The sequence below is a fragment of the Sapajus apella genome, unplaced genomic scaffold, assembly GCF_009761245.1.
Source record: "Sapajus apella isolate SASKATOON/1434 unplaced genomic scaffold, GSC_monkey_1.0 scaffold1, whole genome shotgun sequence".
Lineage (NCBI taxonomy): Eukaryota > Metazoa > Chordata > Mammalia > Primates > Cebidae > Sapajus > Sapajus apella.
In genome coordinates, this window is record NW_022436941.1 from 83928816 (window position 1) to 83956501 (window position 27686).

Here is a 27686-nt window from a genome sequence, read left to right on the forward strand (position 1 = left end):
TTGAGGAGCAAAATACTCTACATTTTGTAAATAAATCCTCATTTTATTTTGTACTTAGGTTTTTTTTTTTTTTTTTTTTTGAGACCGAGTCTCACTCTGTGCCAGGCTGGAGTGCAGTGGCACGATCTCGGCTCCCTGCAACCTCCACCTCCCAGGTTCAGGAGATTCTCCTGCCTCAGCCTCCCGAGTAGCTGGGACTACAGGCAAGTGCCGCCACACCCAGATAATTTTTGATTTTTAGTAGAGACGGTGTTTCACCATATTGGTTAGGATGGTCGCTATCTCTTGACCTCGTGATTCGTCCGCCTTGGCCTTCCGAAGTGCTGGGATTACAGGCGTGAGCCACTGCGCCCGGCTCATAGTTGTTTTTTTTTTTTTTTTTTTTTTTTTTTTTAACTTTTTTTTCCCCCATTTGGGGAAACTAAGGGAGTTATTAAATAATGCACTGTTAATGTTTTCAGTGACAATACTAACAGAAGGAGAGGCCAGTCCTGAAGTAGGTGGCATTCCCAAGTGTTTATTTCCGATCTGGAGGAGTGACTAAAGCGTAATTGACAGACGACCTTTACTCAGAGAGGATTCCCCCCACGCGGCACTGTGTCGCCCCCATGTACTTTGGAACGGGTAGTCACTCTCTGTATCCCCCATTTACTACATCTTTGCTTTCAGCCCATTTGTCTGCTATTGAGAGGAAATGCTGGATCTTAATCTTATTTGGAAATAGATGATCCAACCCAGGGCCTCATTCGAAGGGGTTTTACTGCTTCCCTATACCCTTTCTTGTTTTACCAGTTTTAACATAAGACTTGCAGGACTCTGAAGAATTGGCTTGGCTGTTTTAACTTTTTTATTTTCATCAAGCAGAATTACAGAGGAGAAGATAATAGAATTGTCATCTTGTTTTGTATCAGGATGAGGGATTGCACAGGACCTCAAAATTGGAGCTGTCAATTATATTAAGTATAAAAAATAGCTCTCTGAAAGAAAGTTGTGTTTTTAACCCTCTGATGGAACTCAAATTATACCTTGATATCATTTTGGACTGTATAGTAAATAATATTTATTTTCTGCCATCTTGTTGAAGTTTTGTTTTCTCCTTTATTTTCATGCTTACCTTTGAAATTTCTTAGGGAAAACAACACTAAACTGTAAGTAATCACATTAATTTCAAATTTAGTGTCCTTTTTCCTTTCTGTCATAGGTATTCTTTTTCTATAGAACTGTCTTAAACAGATTTTAACTAATCTGTCTTGTTTTTGACATCTTTTTTGCTCTTTTATTAGATGAGGCAGCAAAGATGAGATTTGTTCTTGAAATAATATTCTTGAGTTCTTTCTCAGGCAAGTCTAGATGTAGATTTGTGAATACCACTGTAGGGGCTACTGGGTTAAAGTTTATCTGCCATAGAAACTCATTCATTCATTCATTCATTCATTTGGGATGGAATCTTGCCCTGTTGCCCAGGCTGGAGTGGAGTGGTGCGATCTCTGCTTACTGCAAGCTCTGCCTCCCAGGTTCAAGCGATTCTCCTGCCTCAGCCTCCTGAGTAGCTGGGATTACAGGCACTTGCCACTCCACCCAGCTAATTTTTCTATTTTTAGTAGAGATGGGGGTCTCAAACTCCTGACCTCAAAGGATCCACTCATCTCAGCAAGTGCTGGGAATATAGGTGTGAGCCACCGCACCTGGCTGAAACTCGTTCTTTTATTGGGAATAATTAACTACTTATCCTTCATTCCAAGTTATGCCTATGTCTCACGAGTTTATAGTTAAAATAGTTTCTTGCAAATAGAGCATCTATACAGGGAAATAGTATAATTATTTAAAATTTATTACTAGTTTATATACTGTGATCAAAGGAAGTTTGGTTATGCTTTTAAATATCTCTGTGTATCCGACTCCTAGTAATTAGAGGGAAGAGGCCATTGTTGAGAATGTTATTGTTAGAATGAATTTGGAGCTGGGGCAATAGACATGCCACCTGGTCTGAGGTCGGATGTTCAAGGATAAGGCAGTATTTGTAAGGATTAGAGGTTAGAGAGAATGAGGTAATATGGTTAGTCAGAAAAGAAGTTACACAAAATAAATTAAGGGATTTCAGGGTAATAATTTTAGCAAACCCAACAACAATACTTGTACATTTTGGGACTATGAGAAGGAAGGAGTGGAAAGTAGGTTTTTAGTAACTAAAGAGTAAACATTTCTCCCTCTTTAAAATATAAAGCTCACAAAAAGAGTTATTCTCTCATGATAGATGCTAGAGCCCTTTCACGTGGCACTGGGGATACCTACTTTTTAAAAACAAATGTTGCTCTATATTTTTTAGGATTAGGTTAGGCGGTGAGAGGCACATAAAATTTTTAAACCAGTTAGAGGGCTGGGTGCAGGTGGCTCATGCCTATAATCCCAGTATTTTGGGAGGCTGAGGCAGGTGGATCATTTGAGCTCGGGAGTTTGAGACCAGCCTGGGAAACATGGTGAACCCCTGTCTCTACAAAAAATTAAAAAATTAGTTGGGCATGGTGGCATGCTCTGGTAATCCCAGCTATTTGGGAGGCTCAGGTGGGAGGATCATTTGAGCCCAGGGTGTTGAGGATACAGTGAGTCCAGATTGCATCACTGTATTCCAGCCTGGGTAACCGAGTGAGACCCTGTCTCAGAAAACAAAAAGTTAGAGGTTTCTTTCTATTTCATGTACAAAGTCTGAAAGAGGAGGGAATGACAACTCCACTGTCATCTGCATCCCTGGGTTCTCTTATCTGTATGCTGTATTTCATGTGTCTACTGTTCTCATTGTGCCCTCACAATCCAAGATTGTCACTGGAGCTACATCGAGTCTCCATTACAGCCTGGAAAAGAAGTAGGAAAGGCAGAAGAGCAAAAAGGAGCCCTTCTCAGAGTCAGTTTCCTTTAAGCATCTTTAAGTTACATCTCATTTTGGAGAACTTAGTTATAGGACAACACTTAGCTCCAAGAAAAGCTGGCAAATCTTTTATTCCAGGTGGTATAAAGTAAGATAGTTATCTTTCAGTTAGGGAAAATAACTTTTCCAGTTTATTCTAAGATAGTTCTTCAATCATTCACTGCTATGTTTTAATGGCACCACTTGGGGTAATTTCCAAAGGTAGATGGGAAGAATGGTGTTGGACAAGGTAATGAGCATTCTTAGTCTTGGGCTCTGAGGATGCCAGGGCATGGACCTCATTTGTTTTCAGTAGTGTATTTCATTCAAAATAAACCCAGTAGTGTTATAGTCATGATAATAATAACTTAATAATAGACGTGATCATGATCCCCAGTATGAAATCATCAGCCATTTGTTTTGAACAATAGCACCATTGAATGTTTGGAATTATTTGAAAGTTTAGATGGAGTTTAAGTACTTCACTCAATAGATTATCTTTGAGTTTGATTTTCCATTGCTGTAATTTTTATTTTTAATGTCCATGCATATACCTTTGGCTTTTCAATCTTTTCTTTGCCAAATTCCTTTAATCATAAGAATTTAGTTTCTTGTCATTGTTATGTGAAGAGGCAGGATGGATCTGATGCCACTTGTTAGTCTTCCTCAACGGCTGCATCTTTGAAAGCCTTTTGGCTACCACGGAAAGCCAGGGATCCTGTGACTCTGTCTCCTTGGCACAATGGATAAAACCATGATTGCTGAGATTTATGGCATTATAAACTTTAGGGAGAAGTTTTAACTTGTCAACAATAAACCATAATAACAGTGTTTGACTGTATAAAGTTAGGGTTATTTTCACTACATACTAATTTAATGTGCTAAAAATATTTCTCCAGCTAAAGAAAGGAAAAGAAACCAGTACTCACGTTTGGTATGCATGGTTTTGTGAGTGGGCCTGTGTTTTAGGAATCTGAATTTGATTTGGGAGTAAGAAGTTGTGAATTCTAAGTTGAGTACTCCCATTGATATTCTGAGACCAAGGACCTCAGTCTTCTGTCTAAATTTAGTCCATTCATAACTTTCAGCATTTAACTATGAGTGTTTCCCTTTCACAGAGATTTCTTTTCTATCCATTATAAGGATTATAGACATTTATGATCTATCAAGAATTGAACTGAAAAAGAAGTGCTTAAAAAGTGACCTGTAGCAGCTAAAGATGTATTATTAAAATGGGATATTAGAGCAAGAGTTGAAAGAAATGAATTTAAACCATTGCAATAGGTTACGTTCCTCAAATGATGCTCTTATATTAGAGGACAAAGTATCTGCCTCATAGTCCCAAGATAAAGCCACATGCCCCAGACTTTATTATCTCTGTCTTATTTGAGCTAGCCTAGAGAACAGACGGAAGAAGAAATTCAGCCACTTGCTCGTAAGACAGATGTTGGAATGTAGCAGATTTTCTTTAAAGAGGGAAACAAGAGCAAGAGAAATGAAGACAGTTCTTTGGTACAAACATTTTGTTGTAATCTCTTATTCTTATTTTAATCTTATAGAGAATGTCTGAATGTATCCAGATCTCATTTGCTGTTTGTAGAATTGGGATTTACACGGTAAGCAATGTATATTTTTGTGGTACCACATGTTATGAAAAATAAGTGAAGACTCTATTGTTGGAAATCATGTGGAGTGATGGCAATTGTCCTCTACTGCTGATGGGGTATAAATTTATACAACCACGTTGGAAAGTAATAAAGCTGAACATGAGCATATGTTGTGACTGAGCAATTCTACTCCTAGGTATATAGCTCAGAGAAACTGTTGTGTAATTACCAGAAGACCTATGTAGGAAAGGTTCCTAGTAGAGATATTCATAAAAGCAAAATGTTAGATGCAATATGAATGTCCATCAATAATAGAATGGATTAAGTAATTATGGAGTTTTAATTTCATGGATTATAATACAGCAGCAAAAATATATGAAAAAATGATTGTATGAATTATAGCTCATAATAACACACCGTGGATGTGTCTTACCAACAATGTTGAATGTAGGAAACAAGTCACAGGAAAATACATGGAGTACAATTTCATTTCTATGAAGTTCAAATACAGTAGAATTAAGCAATACATTGTTTTGGGTTATAGCTGTTGATAAACTATAAATAAAAGCAAAAATTCAGATTGTGATTACCTCACAGGTAGTGGCAGTAGTCGTCAACAAGGGGTGACTTTGCCCTCCAGGGGTTATATAGCAATGTTTGGAGACAATTCTGGTTGTCACAACTGATGGTAGTGGTGGTGGTGGTATGCTACTGTCATCTTGTGGGTTGAGGCCAGGGTTGTTGCTAAACATTCAAAATGTGCTGGTTAAGAATTATCTGGCCCAAAATGTCAATAATGTGAGGTCCAGAAACTGTTGTAAAGCAGTGGAGGGAAGGAAAAGTGCTTTAAAAATTATAGTAGGTCAGGCACGGTGGCTCACGTCTGTAATCCCAGCACTTTGGGAGGCCAAGGCTGGTGGATCACCAGAGGTCAGGAGTTCAGGACCAGCCTGGCCAACATGGTGAAACTCATCTCTACCAAAAATACAAAAATTAGCTGGGTGTGGTGCTGGGCGCCTATAATCCCAGCTACTTGGGAGGCTGAGGCAGGAGAATCGCTTGAACTCCAGGAGGCAGAGGTTGTAGTGAGCTGAGGTTGTGCCACTGCACTCCAGCCTGACTGACAAGAGCGAAACTCTGTCTCCAAAAAACAAAAGTTATAGTAATATTCTAGTTTTTAACTTGAATTGTGGGTACACAGTGTTTTCTTTATGTTATTCCTTAAACTGCGTATTTATATACTTTTCGTATGTAGATATTTCACAATACAACAACAAAAAATGAATATGTTAAGATGTTTGGTTTTTTTTTTTTTTTTTTTTTTTTTTTTTTTTTTCACCAGCCTGTGTCAGTTGACCCAAATGCTTTGAATTCATCTCTTAACTTGGGATTTTGGAGATGTAATTATGTAGATGAGCATGAGGGACTTTTCTAATCAGATTAAGTGACAAAATGCCTTGACATTTTCGCTTTAGAGACCTAGGGAGGGGATTCGGAGATTGTAGACAGGAAATATAGTGATGTTTACTTTTAAATACCAAATTATTTTCTAAATAAGGACTTAAAAAAGATTTACATGAAGTTATTTTATTTAGTCATTTACTTTGCACAGAAGAACATGTATACATGTGTACAAAATGCTTAAGGAGTTTGTTTAAAATGAATGATGTAAAAATTCTGAGTAAAAGATAGGAGTGCAGCTTGTAAGTTCCTTGAGGGCAGGGACTCTATCTTGAGTTTGTCTTTATAGCCTTTATAGTACCTTGCACAACATCTGGCATTTGGCAAATGCTCAATAGCTGTATGTCTCATTATATTAAATTATAGTGAGAATAATTGTCTGTTTTGGCTTTGTTTGAATGCAAGAAAAACCAGATTTCCTTTATTTCTTCTATCACCTTTTGTTTTAGCTGTCTCAGATGAGTATTTGTCCCCAGTTACACAAATAGATTACTTGGAAGCTAAACATGTCTTTTAGTTATTTTATGTGAAGTTAATTTCTGAGTCTGTTTTCCCAGATCTTCTGAGAAGCACTTGCCAAACTGGGATTTGGCCTGCAAGTTGGGGAATGTCTTTGAAGTGGAAAGAGGGAGGAAACCACGAACGGTAGAGAGAGCCTTCAGACCATGCTGTGAGTCTGACATCTGTGAAGGAAGAGTGGGAAGGAAGGAGGGTTGGGGAAGAATTTTACACTGCCATGTAGTTCTGAGAAGTCTTGATTGGATGGATGGGTCTTCCCTAAGCAAAGTTTCCTGTTGCTGGAGTTTCACACTGGGCAACAACAGCGTGATTCCAGTACGTCTGCATGCTTGGGAGCTGGCTGGCAGCCCAGCAGAAAGATAGTGTCTGCATGAATGCCCCTGGTGGACCTGAAGCTGTGGCAGCTGGAGGCTGTCAGTTAGTTGTGCTTCTTTAGAGAGGGGGCACTGACTGGCATATTTCCATGGCTGCTGCAGTAAGCCAGCACAACCAGGTATTTCCATCTAGAACCTGGGAATATTGGAACTGCTGATATCAGGAATTGTATGTATTCCTCTGTGAATACCTAGCAGTTAGTCGGGACCTGAGACCTCACAGGTGTTCCGTCTCTGTCCCTGCTTATTTAATGAAGAAAGGCTGGTCATGAATTCATTCCAAGGCAGATAAAAATTGTCCGTAAAAGGAGAGAGTGTGACAGTCTTAATCGTGTCCCACCCAAAATTTATATGTTGAAGCCTTGACTCCTAATGTGATGACGTTTGGGGATGGGGCCTTTGGGAGATAATTAGGTTTAGTTGAGGTTGTAAGGGTGGGGCTCTCCTGATGGGATTAGTGCACTTATAACCCCAGGGCTTGCTTTCTCTTTCTCTCTGTCTGCGATATAAGGACATAAGAAGGTGGCCATCTTTAAGCCAGGAGGAGAGCCCTTAACAGAAACTGACCATGCCAGCACCCTGATATGGGACTTCCAGCCTCTAGACCTGTGAGAAAATAAATTTCTGTTGTTTAAGCCACACGTCTATGGTATTTTATTTTGGCAGACTAACACAGGGAGGAAAAAAAATGTCTTGTAAATTGCAGATAACATAAACATACCAGAAGAAAAACCAAAAACAAACTCTTATTAGCTCCTGTTGGAAATAAATGCTGAGTTATGAGTAAAACAAAAAGTAGAAGAGGAAATCTAAAAAGATTATGGTTTAGCTTATGGGATGAGGATGAGCAACAGTGTTAGATTGTTGAGCTTGAATCGTTTTTCTATGTGCTTTTAATGTTATTGCCCAATAGCAGCCAGTTAAACACTTAAAAGTTAAGGAGCAAAAAGCCATATATTTTCATATGAGGAATCCATAAGCTGAAATGAGCAAGACCAAATTGTAACATATATAGGACAGAGACACGGAAAGCTTCCAAGGTTAAGTGTGTGATATACAGGTGAATCTGTCCTACCATTAACAGGTTTAATAAAGAGCATTACTCAGAGACAACAAAAGATATCTGGTGCTTGCCGTCTGCTTTTCCCACTGAGGTTTGGAGTAGACAGACCTTTCTCCAGACCCTGAAAAGCAGTGATGCTTATTTAAAGGGCCTTACCTCAGGAAGATGTGGCAGGAAACTTAAGGTATAGGTAGAAAAACATAGACATGATCAGTGGTGGAGATATGAAGGCTTCCAAAGCCCAGAACAAATTGAGACAGAGGGAAGCATGTAAACAAACAATATCATCTTTAAAACCAAGTATCTGCTCCAAGGAGATAACTCTCTACTTCCTATGAGTATAGTGCAGGAGATAGTGTTATTCTCCTAATGTAACGAAGGGATGTATCACAAAGAAGCAATTTAGTTTCTGAAACAAAAGGAGTCCTGTTATGTGGATCTGTTTTGGTCTTAAGCAACATTCATTTGGTTCTGGTCAGGAGGAAGGAGGGGACGTAAATTTAGGCCAAGAGTTTATAGTACAATTGTGGTTCTATGATTTTTTGAAATCCTGGCAATGAAAACAGGCCATTCTAAAGAATGTGATCTTGAAGTGAACCTTCTACAGTCAGGCATGGATGGGCTCTGGGCCAGAGAGGCACACAAGGGCATTGCTTCGGAATTCTTTTAGGAATGGCAGTGTAAGCATTTTCCAAAGGTGTTGTGCCGAGACCTCTCTGAGTTGGGAACTATAATACAACCATCATAGAACCAGAAGCACAATGGTGGACAACTAGCTGGTGCTGACAAGAGGCATGTTAAGGGAGCAGTGATAATTTTAGCTTCTAGTGACCTTCCTGTAGGTTGTGAACCCCTTTGACCAACATTGAACACAGGAGGCCCAGATGAATGAAGTCAGGGTCAGTGAATCTTGCCCTTCTCCAGGAATGGTACTGTTTAAAGCATATTAAAGCCACAGGGGTGGTTGTTTGCTTTTCTGTACCCAATAGCTGCATGAACTAAAACTGAAACAAGTGATAGAGATTTGAACTAAGTAATACCAGGAGAATATGCATGGTTACAGATTTTGGTCATCAATAAGAGCTTTAAAAACTCTTTAAATTCTTCTTTGGCCTTTGCAGAAATTATTAAATGCTGTTTTACTAGCAGAGAAAGAATTCATCCTTCAAAACAATAACAGTAAAAATGGCATTCAGTTTTACCTTGAGATGAAGAGTCAGTCGCTTGTGGTGGAAATCATCCTTTGATCTAGTAATAGGATTTGCTTGTACCTACTCCTTATACAGCTTCCATGATTTCTTTTTTGCTGGGGGAGGTAGGCAGGGAGAGGTACCTTTGTGATTACAATACAAAGGCAAAACAATTATATGTTATTAGTATTACTACTGATAATATTAGTAACAATATTATTAATAAGATTGTATATTTTCATTTAGCTCTTTAGGTCTGGACAAATCCTACCATAATTCAGTTGGGTTATTACAATATCAACACTACATGTAAGGACTCTGTTAGTTTCCTATGGATGCTGTAACAAATTATCACAAACTTTGTGGCTTCAAACAACATAGATTCTCTTATAATTCTGGAGGTCAGAAGGCTGAAGTGGGTTTCACTGGGCTAAAATCAAGGTGTTGGCAGAGCCGTGTTCTTTCTGGACGTTCCAGGGAGGAATCCATATTTTGCCCCCTTGAGCTTCTAGCAGCTGTCTGTACTCCTCGGTCACGGCCCCTTCTGGCAATGGCATACTTCTAACTTTTGCTTCCATTATCACTTCTCTTCTATGACTCTGACACTCATGTCTCCCTCTTTAATTTTTTTTTTTTTTTAATATGGAATGCTTCACGAATTTGTGTGTCATCCTTGCGCAGGGGTCATGTTAATCTTCTCTGTATTGTTCCAATTTTAGTATATGTGCTACTGAAGCAAGCGTTTTAAAATTTTTTTTAAATTTTTAAAAATAATGTCTCCCTCTTTGTAAGGATGCTTGTGATTAAGTTGGGCCTGCATGAATAATCCTGAATAATCTCCCCATCTCATGATCCTTAGTTATATCTAAAAGTTTCTTTTGCCATGTCAGGTAACACAGTCACAGGTTCCAGGGATTAGGAAATGAACAGGTTGGGGTTGTGATGGTAATTGACTCTATGGGGGCCATTATTCTGCCTGCCATAAACACCAAAGAGGAGCATATGCAGGACTTAGTACTCTCCTAGAGAAAAAAGAAAACCAGCATAGCCTAGTCCTAATGCTGGATTATAGAATGTTGTCATCATATATAACACCAAGGTTAAAAATTTGTCAGATAGGATGGAAGTTTTACACATGGGCTCTGCAAATACTGGTTCAAGCAACAAATTAAAGAACAGATTTAATATACGACCATTTGGAGAGGAGTGGTATTAACTGTACCTTTTATTATTATGCCCCTCGGAGATTCCAGCATAACCATTGATTGTAAACTGTGTGGAATGCTGAGATGTCTGCAGTCATTATAAAGGAATGAAACACTCTAAAGCAAAGTGAGCCACACCTTAGTTAAATAAATTCTGCATAATCATACTTTTAATGATTTGAGGGGCTTGGCTGTTTTTATAAAGACCACAGTAAAGTAGCTTAAGCAGAGTTTCTCGTATAAAATCCAAGCTGGCCAGGCATGATGGTATGTGCCAGTAGTCTCAGCTACTCAGGAGGCTGAGCCCAGGAGTTCAAGTCCAGCCTGGGCAACATAGCAAGACCCTGTCTCTAAAAATAATAATAATAATATAATATAAAATTTTAAATTTAAGCCAGTAGTCAGTTTGGAATCTAGCTCTTTGCTTCATGAGTTTGTTAGGGGCTCAGCTCCTTCTAGCTTGTTGTTCTTCCATTGCCTCAGTGGTTCTGCTCATGTGCAGGCTGCAGGTGGTTCTCCACTCCTGTGTGTTTGTTTATTCTGTGGGAAACAGAAAGTGGAGGCCAAGTAGTTCCCTTCTATGGGCATGATCTGGAAATTGCAGATATTACTTGCTCTCACATCCCAATTGCTAGAACTTAAGTCATGTGGTGATACATGACTACCAAAGAAGCTTGGAAAGGTGGACTCTAGGAAGCATCTAAGACTCTGCGGGTTCTACTCCTAATGGAACATATAGAATGGATATTGGGGACAATTAGTCATCTGTTTCACAAGGAAATGAGCTAAGGCAGTTTGAGCTGAGATTCAGCCAACAGACGGTTCGGTGTACCCCAAAGACAGTGTGTAGGCAGAGAGTCAGTGTTGCCTATAGCCATTGTCAGGCACACACTGAATGAGCACATAATGGGGCAGCAAGACTGGTTTTGTGTTGTGTGGCAAATCTCGCTTCTGGTTGGATTACTAATTGAGACTCTATGGACCAAGACTGAATCTAGTGAGAGTTTTCTTTATGATATCAATATAGTATATATATTTTTGCCCACGGACATATGAACACACATGGTTAGAGTTGTTCCTGACAGCTTTATTTTGGGGAGATATAACTGAGGAGTTATATGCTTTATAACCTAGGAAATAAGAGTTTATAAATGTTTTCTTTCTTACCTTTACTAAGCAAAATAATGTTCTCAAGTAGAGTAAAATATCTGGCTAGCATACTAACTTTCTGGCAGGGGAATTTAAAATTCTAGGTTTAGTGAACCTATTGAGAGCCACAAATATCCCTCCTAATTTCTGTTTATATAGTTACACTGTGAAACACGTAAGATTCATAGGACCACTCTATTTTTCTTTATCATGTTTTGAAATTGAAATCCAGGCAAGAACAAGATAACATCTGTTTGGTTTAGGTGTTTTATTCTGGGGAATGTAGAATGTATCCCTTTTTCTCAAGATCAGGACTTCTCTGCCACACGCCTTTGTGACTCCAGCACAGGTCCTCTTGGGTGGCCCTTCCAGTTGGGTCTGACCCAGCATGAGCTCGCTCTTTCTGCCCCGAAACCTGCTCATGCCCTGGGCTCCTTTTTCTCAGTGACTGGCACCACAGCCCATTCAGCTGCCAAGCCAGGAACTAGACTCGGTCTACAGCACTCCCCTGCCTCACCATCCTAGCAGTCCCCAAGTTTGATCGCTCCTATCCTAGTTGCCTCGCCTCTCTGCCATTACCTGGATTCCGATGCCAGCATTCCTTGCTTAGAAAGACCTAACGGCCTCCTTTGAACTGTAGAGCCTTTCCTCAGCCGAAGTGCATCTATCGCACAGTCTTAAAATTGCCTGGTTATTTTTCTGTAACTCACATCTCAATGTAAGTGTGGTGAGGACAGTGACAATGTTAGTCCGTTTCTCTGTTCCCCTCCCCCAGCATCTGGTGGCTCTTCACCATCATCATGGTCATGACCACCACTGATATTTACCGAGCACATGCGAAGTGTTAAGTGGTGTCTGTGCTAAGGCTTTTATAGACAAATTCATTGAACTAGGTATAATCTTTTGAAGAAGGTACTGTAATATTATTATCCTCATTTTATAGCGAGGAGACTGGAACATGGCATGGCTAGATGTCTTTTTCCACCTGGTAGAGATAGGATTTAGAGGCAGAATTTGATACATTCTGGACGTTCTGGGGAGGAATCCATTTTTTGTCCCTTTGAGCTTCTAGCAGCTGTCTGTACTCCTCAGTCATGGCCCCTTCTGGCAATGGCATACTTCTAGGTTTTGCTTCCATTATCACATCTCCTCTGTGACTCTGACACTCATGTCTTCCTCTTTATAAGGATGCTTGTGATTAAGTTGGGCCTACATGAATAATTCAGAATAATCTTCCTATCTCATGATCCTTAATCATATTTGCAAAGTTCCGTTTGCCATGTAACATATTCTTTTTTTGTTATAAAAAATATATAATTTTTTTTAACACACTCTACTGTTATCTAGATAGTAGGTATTCTATATGAATTTACTGAATTTAATCTGGAATAATTTCTCAACTTTTTTTTTGTCTTTTATTCCTTGACATTTTTGAAGAGGCCAGCCCAGTTATTTTGCAGAATTTCTTTCAGTTTAGATTTGTCTAATTGTTTCTCCATGATCAGGTTCAGATTAAGCATTTTGGACAGGAATATTTCATAGGTGACACTGTATCCTTCTCAGTAGGAGCACAGGATCTAGTTTATCCCATCACTGGGGCTGATTTTCTAAGTTATAATTAACCTAAATTTCAGAGGCTGGTAATTTCTGACTTTACCCCAAATTCATGGACTGTATCCTATTTAGGGGCTCCTAGATCTCTCGTTTGTTCACTATACAATCTGTTTTTTATTGTATCTTTGTAGTGTATTTAGAGGTTGGATATGGGACTATATAAGTTTAGTATGGTTTTAAAATGTTTTTGTAATAATAGCATTTTTGATCAAAATGAAACTTTAGAGAGATTTATCCTCTCATTTGGATTAGAGTGTTGATTCTGTACTAGGTAGTTCTTTCCGCTAGACTGTTGCACTTGTGAAGGCAGATTTAGGAGTTCTATTTTCATGTGGTCCAGCCAGCTTTCTTCTGTGCCACTTTCAAGGCCTCCTTACTCTGCTAGCTGCCTTCACTTTCAGGGGTTAATGGTATGAAATAGTGGCTACAATTGCAAGCATATTACCACAAGTGGAAAGTAAGTTCTAATTATGTATTCTTTATAAACTTCATATAGAAACAACAATTTTAACCTCTGGAGTGTAAATGTCCTAATGATAATTTAAAGAGGCACCACAGAAGAGGGAGTGAGAAATTGGCTAGCTACATGAGGATCATCTTTTACAAAAGGCCATTGTGAAGTTTCTTTTGGTAATTATAAATTGTAGCTATGTGTTTAGGTGGAGAGGCTTTTTTCTTGATAAGAAGCATTTGGTGTTATTTAACTTAGGAACTTAAAATACTTTTAATTTTGCAACTTAAATGACATGGTGGCCCTTGATTTTTACCCAGAGTATATCTGACTGATGGAAATTTCCACCCTAGGAATTGTACATTTCTTTGTGTACTTTCTTTTCATGGATGGTGGACTTTGTTTTCTTGACAAATGTTTAGTGTTTTATCCTCAGGACTCGTACTTTTTTCTTGATAGGAAGAATAATTTGTTTTTGTCAATGATTAAAAATTATCCTAGAATGCAGTCACTGCCAAGGATATGGTTTACTCTTATCCATAGTTTGGGAACAAAATTATGTTTTTAACTTTAAGGCTGGGCATGGTGGCTCATGCCTGTAATCTCAGAACTTTGGGAAGCCAAGGCAGGAGGATCGCTTAAGGCCAGGAATTTGAGACCAGCCTGGGCAACAAAGCAAAACCTGGTCTTCAAAAATATAAAAATTAAAAAAAGCTAGGAGTGGTGGCACACACCTATAGTCCTAGCTAATCAGCAAGCTGAGGAAGAAGGATCTCTTGAGTCCAGGAGTCTGAGGCTGAATAAAATTATGATTATATCACTACATTCCAGCCAGAGCAATAGAAAAAGGCCTTACGTCTTTTAAAAAAAAAAAAAAAAAAAAAAAAAATAAATAAATAAATAAATGTTAAGCATAGCCAACAGATTAATATTACATATGCGGAGGAGAATCTGCTTGACCCTGGTGATGGTTTGATCTTTGCTTTGTAGAACTTAAATTTATTTAAACAGTGACTTAATATATTACATAAGGTGAATCTGAATGAAAGGCTTTATGCTTATTGTATAGTGTGGAGAACCAGTCTGCATCCTCCCTATTCTTTTGGGTTTAGCTAAAGTTCTGGCATGTAGTAAGCACTTAATAGCTCTCTGTTGACTAAGTTGGTACATTAGAATTCTCCAGAGAGAATCAAAAGTATATATATATATATATATATAGGTCAGTAGATTCCGTGTCCATGGATTCAACCAGCCACCATTGAATGCAAAACAAATTTGCATTCATACCTGACATGTATAGACATTTTTCCTTGTCATTCCCTTAACAATGTTTCCTAAATGGTATAATTATTAACATAGCATTTACATTGGATCAGGTACTTGAAGTTATCTAGAGATGATTTAAAGTATGTAGGAGGATGTGGATAGGTTATATGCAAATACGGTACCATTTTCTATCTGAATTTGAGTATCTGTAGATTTTGTTATCTAAAGGAGGTCTTGGGACCAATTCCCTATGGATACTAAAAGACAACTGTATAACTCTTTAGATATATAAGAGGGGATTTATTAGGGGAATTAGCTTATGTGATTATAGAAGCTGAGAAGTTCTGCAACAGGCCATCTGCAAGCTGGTGACTGTGGGATGCTGCTAGTGTGGCTTAGTCCAAGTCCCCCAGGCCTCAGAACCAGGAAAGCCAATGTTGTAACTCTCAGTTGAAGGCGGAAGGCCAGGCAACCCAGGGAGCCACTGGGGTAAACCTTGGAGTTCAATGGCCTGGGACCCTGGAGTTCTGTTGTCCAAGGCAGGGGACAAGTATATTCTAGATCCTGGAGATAGAATGACACACTTACCTTTTTTCCTGTTTTTGTACTCTCTACATCACTGTCTGCCAGATTGGATGGTACCTGCGCACATTGAGGGTGGATCTTCCCCCCCAGTTCACTCAGACTCACATGCCAGTCTCTTCTGAAAACACCCTCCCAGACACATCCCAAAACAATGCCTTACACGTTTCTAGATATTCCTTAACCCAGTCTAGTTTGCACTTCAAATTAAGTATTACAGTGGGAGTACAGTTCTTTGGAGTAGAGAGAACAGCAGGCCACAGTAGGCTTAGGCAGGTGGCTGTGGCAACCAACACAGACCTAGCAGATTGTGTGCTTCCTTTAGAAGGGCCGTGAGGGCAGGGGATTTCTTGTTTTGTTCACTGCTGTATCTCCAGTGCCTAGATAAGTGTCTGGCATGTTGCAAGTGCTTAATACATGTTTGTGAAATGAATGAACAGAGCTCCAATTAATGTGTTGAAACCACATAATTGTGTGGGGATACATGGACATTCTAAGTTACAGAAGATAAGCAGTCATAGGGCTGTAAGAAAATCAGTGTTCATTTGTGTGGATTCTCCTTTATCACTTCGCCTTTCACAGCCACTCTATTTTCAGTTAGGAGAGAAAGGTACTACTCTTTCTCATCCTAAAGCTGGGTGTATTGGCCTTGGATATAAAAACCTTCAGGGCGCAAACCAAAGGAAAAACTCAAAATATGGTGTTGGTGTTGAGAAAGTGAATGACTCTAGTATTACCAGATAACAAACCGTTTTCAGTTCTTTGCTTTCAATAAAATTAAATATACTCAAATTGTCAGCTGCTTTTTAAAAATATTGATAATTCATGTGTAATTTTTTGTTACATAACTAGGAAGAAGTCAAAAGAATCGAATGATATCACAGTAGCTAAACTTCTATGCCTATCTTATTTATGAGAGCAGTTTTCTTATATTTTATGTCTACATTAAAAATATGAAAAATAGGAATAGAGCTGATGCTGAACCATATCTCATCCTAGTGAAAAATAATAATCCTTTATGCTATGTAAATAAAAATATAACCTATCTATCTCATTAAGAGATGTATTACTGAAAAGATTTTCTTCTTATGCTATAATGGATTTATCAACATTTATTATATATTTATTTTGATCAATTGTGTACCAATAATAATTTTAGGAACTCAGTCCATAAGAGAAAATTTAAAAATATTTAAAACTTATGGTCACAGGAAATTTAAAATGAAAGATTTCAATTATGTACACAGTTCATATGTGGGGAAGCATGATAGAATGATCAGTAAAAGATTTACAAGCATAAAAATATGTTATTGAAGTTCTGCTGGGGCTATGGAAAAGATGTACGAATTCAAGAAAAAATTTAAAAAGGATGCACAGCTGAAGAGGAGCTTATATTTTTTTAAAAAAATAAGTAATGTTTTTCAAATCTCTGTGATACTTAGCCTTTTATCCATGTAAGGGAATGATTAACAGTTTTATTTATAAATCTGGATATTTATAACAAGTTGGAAATTGTGTCCTTATGCAACTTGTCAAACTAGATGTCAACTTAAAAATGGATAAGTGAGTGTAAGTATATAGCTTCAGAATATACTGCAGAGGATGCTGGAAAAAAACAATTTTAAGAGTCACTGCTTTAAAACACAGCTCCATCCCCAGGGAGTGGTTCTGTAGCTCTATATTGGGGCCCAGGAATCCACCATTTAATAAATATCCAGATGATTCTGCTGCATAAAATCTTTGAACACAGACAGGGAATATATGGAAATTACCTTTTGTCTACCTGAAAATGGAGCCAATTATTTTTTGTTTCCCATTTGTATGTGCATTTTATTGTTAGTAGTATGATGGCAAGGAGCTTGCTTTTTTTGGGTCTTCTATTGCTGCTGCTAATTGTGTATTAGTATCTCACATGGTTTTCCTCTATGTTCATTTCATCTTCAAACTCTCCAAGATGAAACCATTTTCCTGTTGTCTTGAGACTATCACAATTTTGTTATTTAAATAATTTTGTTCTTTAGTTTAATTGACTATGTTTCTAAATCCTGGCATTTCAAATCCTTCTATGTTCTGTTTTCTTTTTGGTCGGTGAAGGTTATGTGGTTTTCAGCCCTTGTATAAACCCTGATCTGAATATTGAATAATCAGACTTTTAGTTGAAGTAACAAGAACCCACTGAAACCACTAAATACACACAGGGAATGGAATTTTTTGGTTTCTGGGATTTCTCATCAACTCCAAAAGCAAGGGCATACCCATACCCAGGAAGACTTGGAACCAAAACCGTGAGTTCTTAGTGATGTACTCAGGGATTTTTGTCTCTACTTTGTGATTTTTCTCCACACATCGGCTTTTTTCTCAACAAACTGACATTTTTCTGCTACTTTGTCTACAAAGCAGGCAGAAGCTTGTCCCAAGGTCATCTATTATGTACAGCCACAGGAGAGAGTCTGCTCTCATTTTCAACTCTGCGTTCCCAAGGAGGTGGATTTTCCTAACCCTGTTCGAATCAGCTGAGGTGGGATTCTGTTGTTCAAATGTGGCTGCTGCGACTCTGGGACTAGTTATGGTGCTGAAGTTCAAAAGGTGTCCAGGCAACTGGCAGTTAATGAAGTTAGTCTGTTTCTCTTTCATACAATTTAAGTGTGAGGCAAAACAATTAACGGGACATGGAGCGGTTTAGAACAGGGATCTGAAATAAAAACTGGATGTATTTAGTAGTTCTGTAACTTTGGGCAAGTCACTTATCGTCTCTGAACCTCTGCATTCTCATCTGTAAATACAGACAGTAATAGTTCCATCCTCATAGGGTTGTGGTGGAGGTTAAACAAGGCTTAATATGGAACCTGATAGTAACTGCTTTGTGAGTGTCAGCTATCATTCTAAAACTCATACACAAAATTAGTTTGTAGTGTTTTATAAAATGTGTGAAGGGACTTTCTTTAAGTCTGTCTCTCTAAATACAAATATTTCTAAACATATGGAATAGATGTGCTTATAAACAAACAGAAAACCTGACTATAAAAACCTTTTGTTCATTGACATTTTCTTGGCAAATTTATCTGCAACACAGTTAAATTTTTTATAGGAATTTGAAAGGGCATGATAGAAAGTATCATAAAAGTACAAAACTGAAATAATTCAGAGTCCCTCTTCAATTTTAAAAGAATCATTACGATACATTCAATTGCAAAGGGCCTGAAGAGAGCTCATGGATGTTACCATCGGCTGAACCTCATCTCTGGCAGAATTTTTGCAAGTGTACTGTGCTCTTACTTTAATATTTATGATTGTTTAAGATTGTTTTTGTGTCCCCTAAAATGTCCTGTACGTAGTCTTTAAAGTGGCAGCACTCATGCTCAAAAGATTTAAAGTCAATAACTTTCTAAAGGAAACGAGGTGAGTTAAAATGTCGTATAGAAGGCCAAACAACCACTACCTTCTAGAAAGGGTATTTTGTAAAATACTGACAACAATTGTAGTAAAAACATTAAAAGTGGTATTAAAGCAAAAATGCTGAAAGGAATCAGCAAAAAGTTGGATTTTTTTAATGGGAAGTCTGATTTATATTTTTATTTTTAAAAAGTTTCAGTAGGGAGTTATAGCATAGCATGAGCTATACTTGAAAAAGATGACTTTGGGGCAAAGATCCTGCAACCAGGGTGATCAGTCCATTCATTCAGTCAGTACTGAACATTTAACTATGACATGGTGCTTGAGGCAGTTGACATAAAATCCTGAACAAAGACAAAATCTCTCCCCTTGTAGCGTTTACATCCTAATGGGGAGAGACACAGTAAACAATAAAAATGGTAAGTAAACTACATATCATATGTCCAATGATTAATTGCTTTGGGGAAGAATTGCACATGATAAAGGCATTGCATTATGAAATAGGTGGTCAAGGTGGGCTTCATGGAGGAGGTGAGATTTGAGAAAAGTCTTGAAGGAATGAGGGAGTTAGCAATGTGGCTACATAGAGAAGGATGTCCCTGGCCGAAGGAACAGCCTGTGCAAAGTTCCTAAGGAGCATTTCTGTGTTTGAGGAATTTGTAGGAGCCAATGGCTGGAGCTGAAAGAATAGAGTGAGTGAGAGAGTAGAGGAGGAGATGAGGTTAGGAAATGAGAGGCCAGATCACCTAGGGCTTTGAAGCCTTTTTAAGGACTTTGGCTTTTACTCTGAGCGACTGGGGGTGCCTCATAGGGTTTTGAGCAGGGAACCATGTTGACTAACTTGCATTTTTAAAGGATCACTTTGGCAGCTGTTTTGAGAATAGACTAATGTAAGGCAAGATTAAAGCTGGGAGGCCAATGAGGTATTATAGCTATTCTAGAGATGAATTTGGTTTGAACCAGTGGGGTAGGCGTGGAGGTGACAGGTGGTCAGAGTATGGATATATTTTGGAGCCTGAATTAATAGAATTTCCTCATGGATTGGCTGTGGGGAAGAATGAAGAGAGGAGTCAAGGATTCATATGGGGTTTTTTAGGGTGGAGAAAGGATATGGTCTTCATCAACTGAAATGGAGGATGTATTGAGCAGCTTTCAGAGGGAAGACCTAAAACCCTCATGAGGCTTGTGCAGTAATCTAGGCAAAAGATAATGAAAAGGTGGAGACAGAGCCAAGAAACTCTGTAGCTGTTCAGTGATCTGGTATTCTGTGATATACTGAAGGAGTTGGTAGAGGTAAAAATGGAGAGGTTAGAGTTTAACATGAGTTACAATTTGGTGGTCAGAAGAAATGAGTGGATGGTAACGCTTTTAACTGAGACAGGGGACACAAAGAAGGAATAATTTGGGGAGCAAAGAAGATGATCTTGCATCTAGATGTGTGAGTTGGAGGTGCCATGTTGGACATACATTCTTGTAGCCTAGAAGCAGTATTAGAAGTAGGGGTTTGTATGGGCGGGGTCTCTCTCGCCTTGGTTCACTGCTCTATCTCTGTTGCTCAGAATATTGCCTCACGCAAAGTAAGCATTCAGTGATTATTTGTCAGATGGATGGATGCAATTTTGGAAGTCATCCAAATGGAGAGAATTGCTGTTTTACCCTTTTGGCCTCATTGGTTCATTAGACGGCTTGCTCCAGTTTCCTGTTTCCTTTCTTCGTGGAACCATAGGGTTATAGACAATAATGGGCTGGGAAGCATACTTACATTCATCTTCCTTATTATTTTATACTCTGTGATTAAAATGCTCCCTTTTACCTTTAGCACTTATCTTTTAAAATTATGTGATTCCCTTTTGTTTTTCTGTCTCAACCGTAGGGGTAGAAAAAATTTTAAATTAAAGTTGCTTCATTGTGTCTTACTTTTATCTAATCTTTTTTTATTTGTTAACAGCGACAGTGATTGGTCAGCTGGGAGATTTGAACTGCCATTTGACTTTAGCTTTATCTGTACAGGTTCAAAATGCAAATTATTAATTACAGTTGTATTATTACAAAACCACTAATGATATTAGAATTCACTTCAGCCTGTGAATTATGCATTTATAAAAACCAGAAATGCAAAAAAGGAATTTAAAAAAAAATTCTAAAATATTGTGCTATGCTACGGGGCCTGCAGTCTCTGCCTTAACATTTTCCCACCAATGGTGGCAGCAAAGTGGAAAATTTGCCACTTATCCTGCTTTCCCACCCCATCCAAATGAATTCAACCTGGATGAGAAGATAAGCCAGAAGTTTTACTGCCCAGTGACTCCCTTTGTGCCTATTATGTTCCCAAATACTTTTTGTTGCCAGTGCCTGGCAAACAGAATTAAAGTGCCTGTTCATTTCACTGAATTTCATCATCTGGTTTCCTGTCTAACCCTTTAATATGAAAGGAAGACAAACAATTTTTGTGTGGGGAGAAAAAATAGGTGAATTTAGAAATTAGATAAAACTTTTAAAAGTTTAGAACATGAAAACTATTTATTTTAATGGGATCATATGAGGAGTACAAGAAGGGGCCCTAAGCCTTGCTTGGCAAAAGGATCAATATACTTTACTACTATTTTACTTAATAGAGTAAATAGGAGAAAATAATTATTAGCGGCAATGAAAAGAAAGAACAAAACTAGCAACCTCTAGACATACAATAGAGTTAATAACTTATTAGCTAGAATAGAGTTAATAACCATATTCTATGTCTAGAATATAGTTAAGCAATATAGTAGGAATATAGTTATTAACGAATGTAAATAGATTACTGGAGTTTGATCAGGTTTTTAGGGAAGAGGCAGTTTTTCAGAAATAGGTTCTTTGAGAGTCTCTGAATCAATTCCATAAAGGCAGACAGTTTTATGGATCACAAAGGCACGTTCTGATTCAGGCCCCACTGTTTAATTGAATGACCTTGGGTAAAATATTTTATAATCTGGGCCTTCTCTTCTAAAAAACAACAAGTTTGAATGAAATTCTTACTAAAATCACTCCTATGTCTGCTTCTTAAGAGTCCAGCCTTGGCTATAAAGCAGCATTGAAACCAGAGGTTTAGATGGTGGCTTGGATCTTGGGGGTGATAATGTTATTGAGAGACAGGAATATACATTTTAATCTAAGATTGTGTATGGGAGGTGCATGTCTTATATACAGAAAGGTTTGTTGGGAAAATAGACTTCTTAAATGAGAGAGGTTGAGATCCTAGGTCCTTCAGAGAAATGGCCCTTAACTTACACGTGAGTATTTATTTTAAATGTTCATATTTTTTCATTGATTTAATGATTTTTAGGAAAGGTTTTGTATTGAAAACATACAATATCTCAGATAAACTTAGTCTGTTAACTAAGTAATTGGATGATTAATTTAACTTAGCACATTATCCTCTGGAACACGTTAATATGAAACTTCTATTTGATGAGAACCAAATTTACCAGCATTTCATTGGAATTTTCACTGGTTCATTCCTAGCAAATGACCCCTACCTTCCTGAAAAGAAGGTGTGGTCATGGGGTGTGTGTATGTAAGATCTGGTTCAATAATCCATATAACAGGTAGGTATGGAAACATTCACTTATCTGTTTTGAGCCTCAATTTTCTGCTGTATAAATAGAAAGGTCTTGACTAGATATTCTCTAAGGATATTTTCAGTACCTATGCTATATCATTACAAATTATAATAATAAAACCCAGATTTCTGAAGTTCTCTGGTTTTTTTTTTTCATATTTAGTCCCAATATTAACATACCCAACATATGTCCAGTTCAGTTTGACAAATAACTATTGAATATCTACTGTATGTCAAGTAAAGTGATTGGCTCCAGAAGCAGGACAGCATCCTGACCCTTCAGGAATCTACTGATTATTTTAGAAGGCTTTTCTGAGTTAGCTTAGTATATTTGAGGAGGGTGAGATACCTTACCAAAAATCCTACCTAGTGAATTCCCATGGTTTAACTGGATTGTGAAATGTAACTACCAGATCAATTAAAAACAAAACGTGGTCTATTAATGGGTACAGCTGACAAGAAAGTGTTAGTCCTTGTATCTTCCCATAGAATGGATGTGGCTGGTAATTCTGTGTTGTTGTGATGTTAATGACCAGTTGGACCATGTCTCCTCTGCTGGGTCTACAAGGAAACTCATGTTGAAGTTACCTTCTGACATTCTCATACCTCCCCACTTGGAGCCCCTCATGCCTCACAAGTGAGAGCAGGACCTGATACCTACTGGCCTGTCTTCTGTGGGTTTAGATCAGAAGCAGGGGGAACTAATTTTTTTTTCTTTGGTTCATGCTGTTAAAGCCTGTCCAGAGAAGCATGGAGTTTACTCATTATCCAGCTTATATTCCAAGTTCTGAGATAGGGATACTTGGGGGATTCATGGTGTCAATTAAAGATTGAGTATACGAATGTAAATGCCAACAAATAGTCATATGATTCTGGACACATGTATCACCAGTCCTAATCTGCTTCTGTAAAACAAGAGGGCTGGACTGTAGTGTGGAAGATGTCTGTGATTCTGTGTTCAGAAGAATGCCCTTTGAGTCATTGTCAGAGTTTCATCCTGTTTAGAGCACTCTGCCCTCTTGAGATAAGAAACATACGCATTTTATAAAGAATTTTTTCCAATCAGGGTTGAAACCAGTAGGACTTTTATTTCTTTGTTAAGTGGTAAATCAGCCTAACTAGAGCCCTGTGGCCTCTTGGCATTTATGTCTACTTGGAGCATTGTGGTCTTCGAGCTGGGTTAATATGAACAGAGGTTCTAGGACTTGTTAACTCTTTAATTAGTTCCTGAGGTACCAAAAGTGACAGATGAGACTCTGAACAGCATAGACATATCTAAGTAAAACAATTTGGAATTATGGAATTCATTTTAATGAATCCCTAATATCAGAGACATAGAGTGGTGACTTAGTACCTATGTAATTGTTACGATAATGGTTGAAGGAATCACACTTTCATCCCATCTACCCTGGTTCTTCCTTTTCTGCTTGTACAGAGAACCTGTTTTGCATTTAAGGTCAGAGTGGCTCTAAGTAGGAGTAGGACAAGGAAAGGAAGAGGAGTGCAGAGCACAGGAGGCACATTCCAGAGTGCACCATTAAAGATGCCCCTGCCATATACCTCACAGTAGGATGGCCAAGGGAACATTAACGTGCTTTAGTAAATGTGCTTTCCCCTGAGACTATGAGCTTGGACAATGGATTGCGTCATTCTTGAAATCTAACACATTCAGGGTTTATGTGAAAAAATTATTTCAGGTTGATGAATGAATTCTAGCATTTCCTACACTCCTGTTTGTCTGCATTAACTGAATCAGTTGTACCAGTAAAAGAGGTGGAAATTCTAAGTGTTCTGGGTAGACATCCTTTCCCATGATTTTTTTAATATCGGGTATCTGTATTACAGTTAAGTTGCTGGCCGGGAACGAACAGGGTTTTTGCTCATTGTAAAGCAATGTTATATTTTTGCTATGATGTTGTAAGACCATGTGATAATGTTATATACTACTGATTGTTCTATTTGTCATCTAGCACATTACTTGGTCATTCTTTATGTCTGTGTGTTCTCTGAGATACAGAAGAACATTTACCTCCCTAGCAGTGTAGGGGTCTATAGATTTGGTTGACTTTTGGAAGTCTGAATTTTGATGACATCTCAACCATGAAAATCTGTTAAAATCCTAGACTGTTTCTTTTTTCCACTCATCTCTAACCAGTTTCTTTAATTTGCTATCACTTCGGGAATTTCAACTTGTTTCAGTATTGGGAAGGATAAGAATTGTGGGATAAATAAGCTAATAGAAATGTTGAGTTGCTGCAAAATCACATCCTCGTTCCTGGAAAGAAATGATTTATGGATGATTAGTAGTTTTCCAGTTTACTTATATCTCTATGCCTCTGGCATGAATAATCAGGAATGGATGGCAGAACTGTTTGACAGCAGCCAACCCCAAGGTTAAGTTTATATGTGTGTGCATATGTGCATATGTGTGTGTGTGTGGGGTGAGTCCTGCCTATTCAAATGGGTGAGTGCCCATGGTTCACCCAGGCTGTTCTGTTCTTTGTTTAGAGGCCTGATGAATGCTGGGTTGGCAATGAATGATCATAGGTGCTCTGACCGTCCAATCACTTGCAGACCGCTCTGTCCTGAATTGAGAGCCAAGAGGACAGCTTGGTTGGATTACGAGTGTCTCCACTGGACAATGAGGATGGAAATAGCTGTCTAGACTGAATACAGTCTCGCCCCCTTTCTTTGAACTGGTCTATATGGTTGTTCATGTTTCAAAACGTGTGTTTTCCTTATAGAGCCTTAGACAGCCACCTCTGGCATCATGTTCTTCCCATTCCATGACACTGCCACCATCTCCCCAACTCAGCTTAGCCTGGAGGGGCTGAGGGTAGGTGCTTTGGGCCTGTGGTCTTCATGTTTCTTGGCAGCTTTGGCTTGATCACTGAATCTTAGGGAGAATCTAAGCTTTTCATTCCATGCCCCTCTCCTTCCACTCCACTTCTGATCTGGTGGCTTTTCATTATTCCAGAGGACCTTGAGCTGCATTGGGGACTTTTTGGCCCCACGTAGAATTAAGTGCCCTGGGGAATTTGTATATTCTGGAGCTATTCTAGGGACAGTCTGGGAATTATATTTGAATTAGGATCAGCTTGTATCTAGGACTTTCTTCCAAGAGAAAGTGGGCTCTCTTAGAGTGTGGTTCTTTAAGGATTAGTAATTGCTCTTTTCCCAGCACCTGGATTTTCTCTGTGATTATAAGCTCCCTTAGATCCCTTTTTAAAAAATAGGCCTAGACAGACACAGCACAGGAATAACCTAAAAACTTGATGTCCCTCCATGAGTATCCATCTGTAAAGGGAAGATGGGTTGATTTCTTTTTGAGACAAGGTTTCACTCTGTTGCCCAGGCTGAGGGCAGTGGCACAATCACAGCTCAGCCTCCCAGGCTGAAGTGATCCCCCAACCTCAGGCTTCTTGAGTAGTTCCCTTCTGGGACTTCAGACACGCACCACCATGGCTCGCTCATTAATATTTTTTTTTTTTTTTTTTTTTTTTTGTAGAAACAAAGTCTTGACTATGTTGCCTAGGCTGGTCTCAAACTCCTGGACTCAAGCCATCCTCTTGCCTCTCAGCCTCCCTCAGTGCTGAGATTATAGTGGTGAGCCACTACTCATGGCCAGGACGGGTTGATTTCTAAAGCGCTTTGAGCACAATAGCCTGTGTGGCTCTATGACTGTGTGTCTGATTTAGCCAGTGCTTACAAAACAGTTCTCATACCTCCACTCAAGTATGTTTTGCAAATACAAGGTGTTTTTGTTATGGCAGTAAATAATGTAAGTCAATACTCCTGTGTTTATATACAGCTCTGAAAAAAACCAACTGGAAAGAAGAAACCAGCAATTGTGGTCTGTAAACAAGTACCTATCCCTGTTTTGCCTCTAGCACTTTCTTTGTGTGGGCTTGGAATAGATGCAGGTGGTATTCACCAACAGGAAATCAGTATCCTCCTCTCTGACGTACAATCAGATACTTGGGTTATTTTTTAACCAAAAGTTTTTGCATTTGCTTTTAATTTTGAAAGTAATATATGATTGTAATAAAAATGCACCAAACAGCTTATCTGCATATTTATGTTGAAATTGGCTCCACATTCCAGATGGTCACTGATACCCTAATTCATAGCACTTCAGATACAGAGCCCACAAGCACGATTTGGTTTCCAAATAGGAATTCCTAATAGAGAGAAATTTGGCCCAGTTTATCTTTGCAGCTCAAGTCAGAAGTCAAATGCTGGCTTCCCTAGGGCTGAGTTCCTTTTTGGTGAACTGCTGCCTTTGATCTATCTGCTGAGCCTGGATTTTGGGAGATATGTATATATCTCCTTGTAGAGATCTTTCACCTCCTTGGTTAAGTGTATTTCTATATATTTTATTTTTTGTAGTTATTGTAAAATGGGTTGAGGTCTTGATTTGATCCTCAGCTTGGTCGTTTTTGGTGTATGGCAGTGCTACTGATTTGTGTAAGTTGATTTGGTAACCTGAGACTTGACTGAATTTGTTTATCATTGGCAGGGATAGTTTGACATCCTCTTTTCCAGCCTGGGTTCCCTTTATTTCTTTCGTTTGCCTGATTGCTCTGGCTAGGATTCCAGTACTATGTTTAGCAGAAGTGGTGGAAGCGAGCATCCTTGTCTTGTTCCAGTTCTTAGGGGGAATTCTTTCAACTTTTCCCCATCCAGTATGATGTTGGCTATGGGTTTGTCATATATGGATGGATTTTATTATTTTGAGATATATTCTTTCTATGCTTAGTTTGTTGAGCGTTTTTATCATAAAGGGATGCTGGATTTTATTGAAGCTTTTTCTGTGTCTATTGAGATGATCATATGTTTTTTTCTTTTTTTTAACTCTGTTGTGTGATGAATTACATTTATTGACTTGAATATGGTGAATCATCCCTGCATCCCTGGGATGAACACGCCTTGATCATGGTGAATTATCTGTTTGATGTGCTGTTGAATTTGGTTTGCTAATATTTTGTTGAGGTTTTTTGCATCTATATTCATCAGGGAAATTGATCTGTAGTTTTCTTTTTTTTAATGTCCTTTCCTGCTTTTGCTATCAGAGTGATACTGGCTTCATAGAATGAGTTCAAGAGGATTCCGTCTTTTTCAGTCTTTTGGAATAGTTTCAGTAGGATTGGTACCAATTTTTCTTGAATGTCTGGTAGAATTCGGCTGTGAATCTGCCTGGCCCTGCATTTTTATTTTTTTTTATTTTATTTTTTTTTTTTACTGACTTACTCTTACTGCATGTGGATTGGTCTGTTCAGGATTCCTATTTCTTCTGATTCAAGCTAGAAGGGTTA

The 27686-nt window shown here is 38.4% G+C and overlaps 1 protein-coding gene and 1 non-coding gene across 7 annotated transcripts in view; one reads left to right on the forward strand and one right to left on the reverse strand.

The window, feature by feature from the left end:
• Positions 1-27686, forward strand: part of ARL15 (ADP ribosylation factor like GTPase 15) — a 418972-nt gene that overhangs the window by 22639 nt on the left and 368647 nt on the right. For 4 of the 6 annotated variants that reach the window (XM_032283649.1, XM_032283959.1, XM_032283840.1 and 1 more), the window contains exons 2-3: positions 1131-1148; positions 4462-4518. The exons of 1 other annotated variant lie outside the window; for it this stretch is intronic. In XM_032283649.1, coding sequence (XP_032139540.1) covers positions 4465-4518 — 54 coding nt within the window. In that variant the 5' untranslated portion in view covers positions 1131-1148; positions 4462-4464. Of the gene's footprint in view, positions 1-1130; positions 1149-2598; positions 4519-27686 lie in introns of those variants that run through there. One more of the 6 variants, XM_032283718.1, reaches the window with a different exon arrangement.
• Positions 9753-9855, reverse strand: LOC116554133. Its single transcript, XR_004270067.1, has one exon. It is a non-coding gene; the product is annotated as a U6 spliceosomal RNA (small nuclear RNA).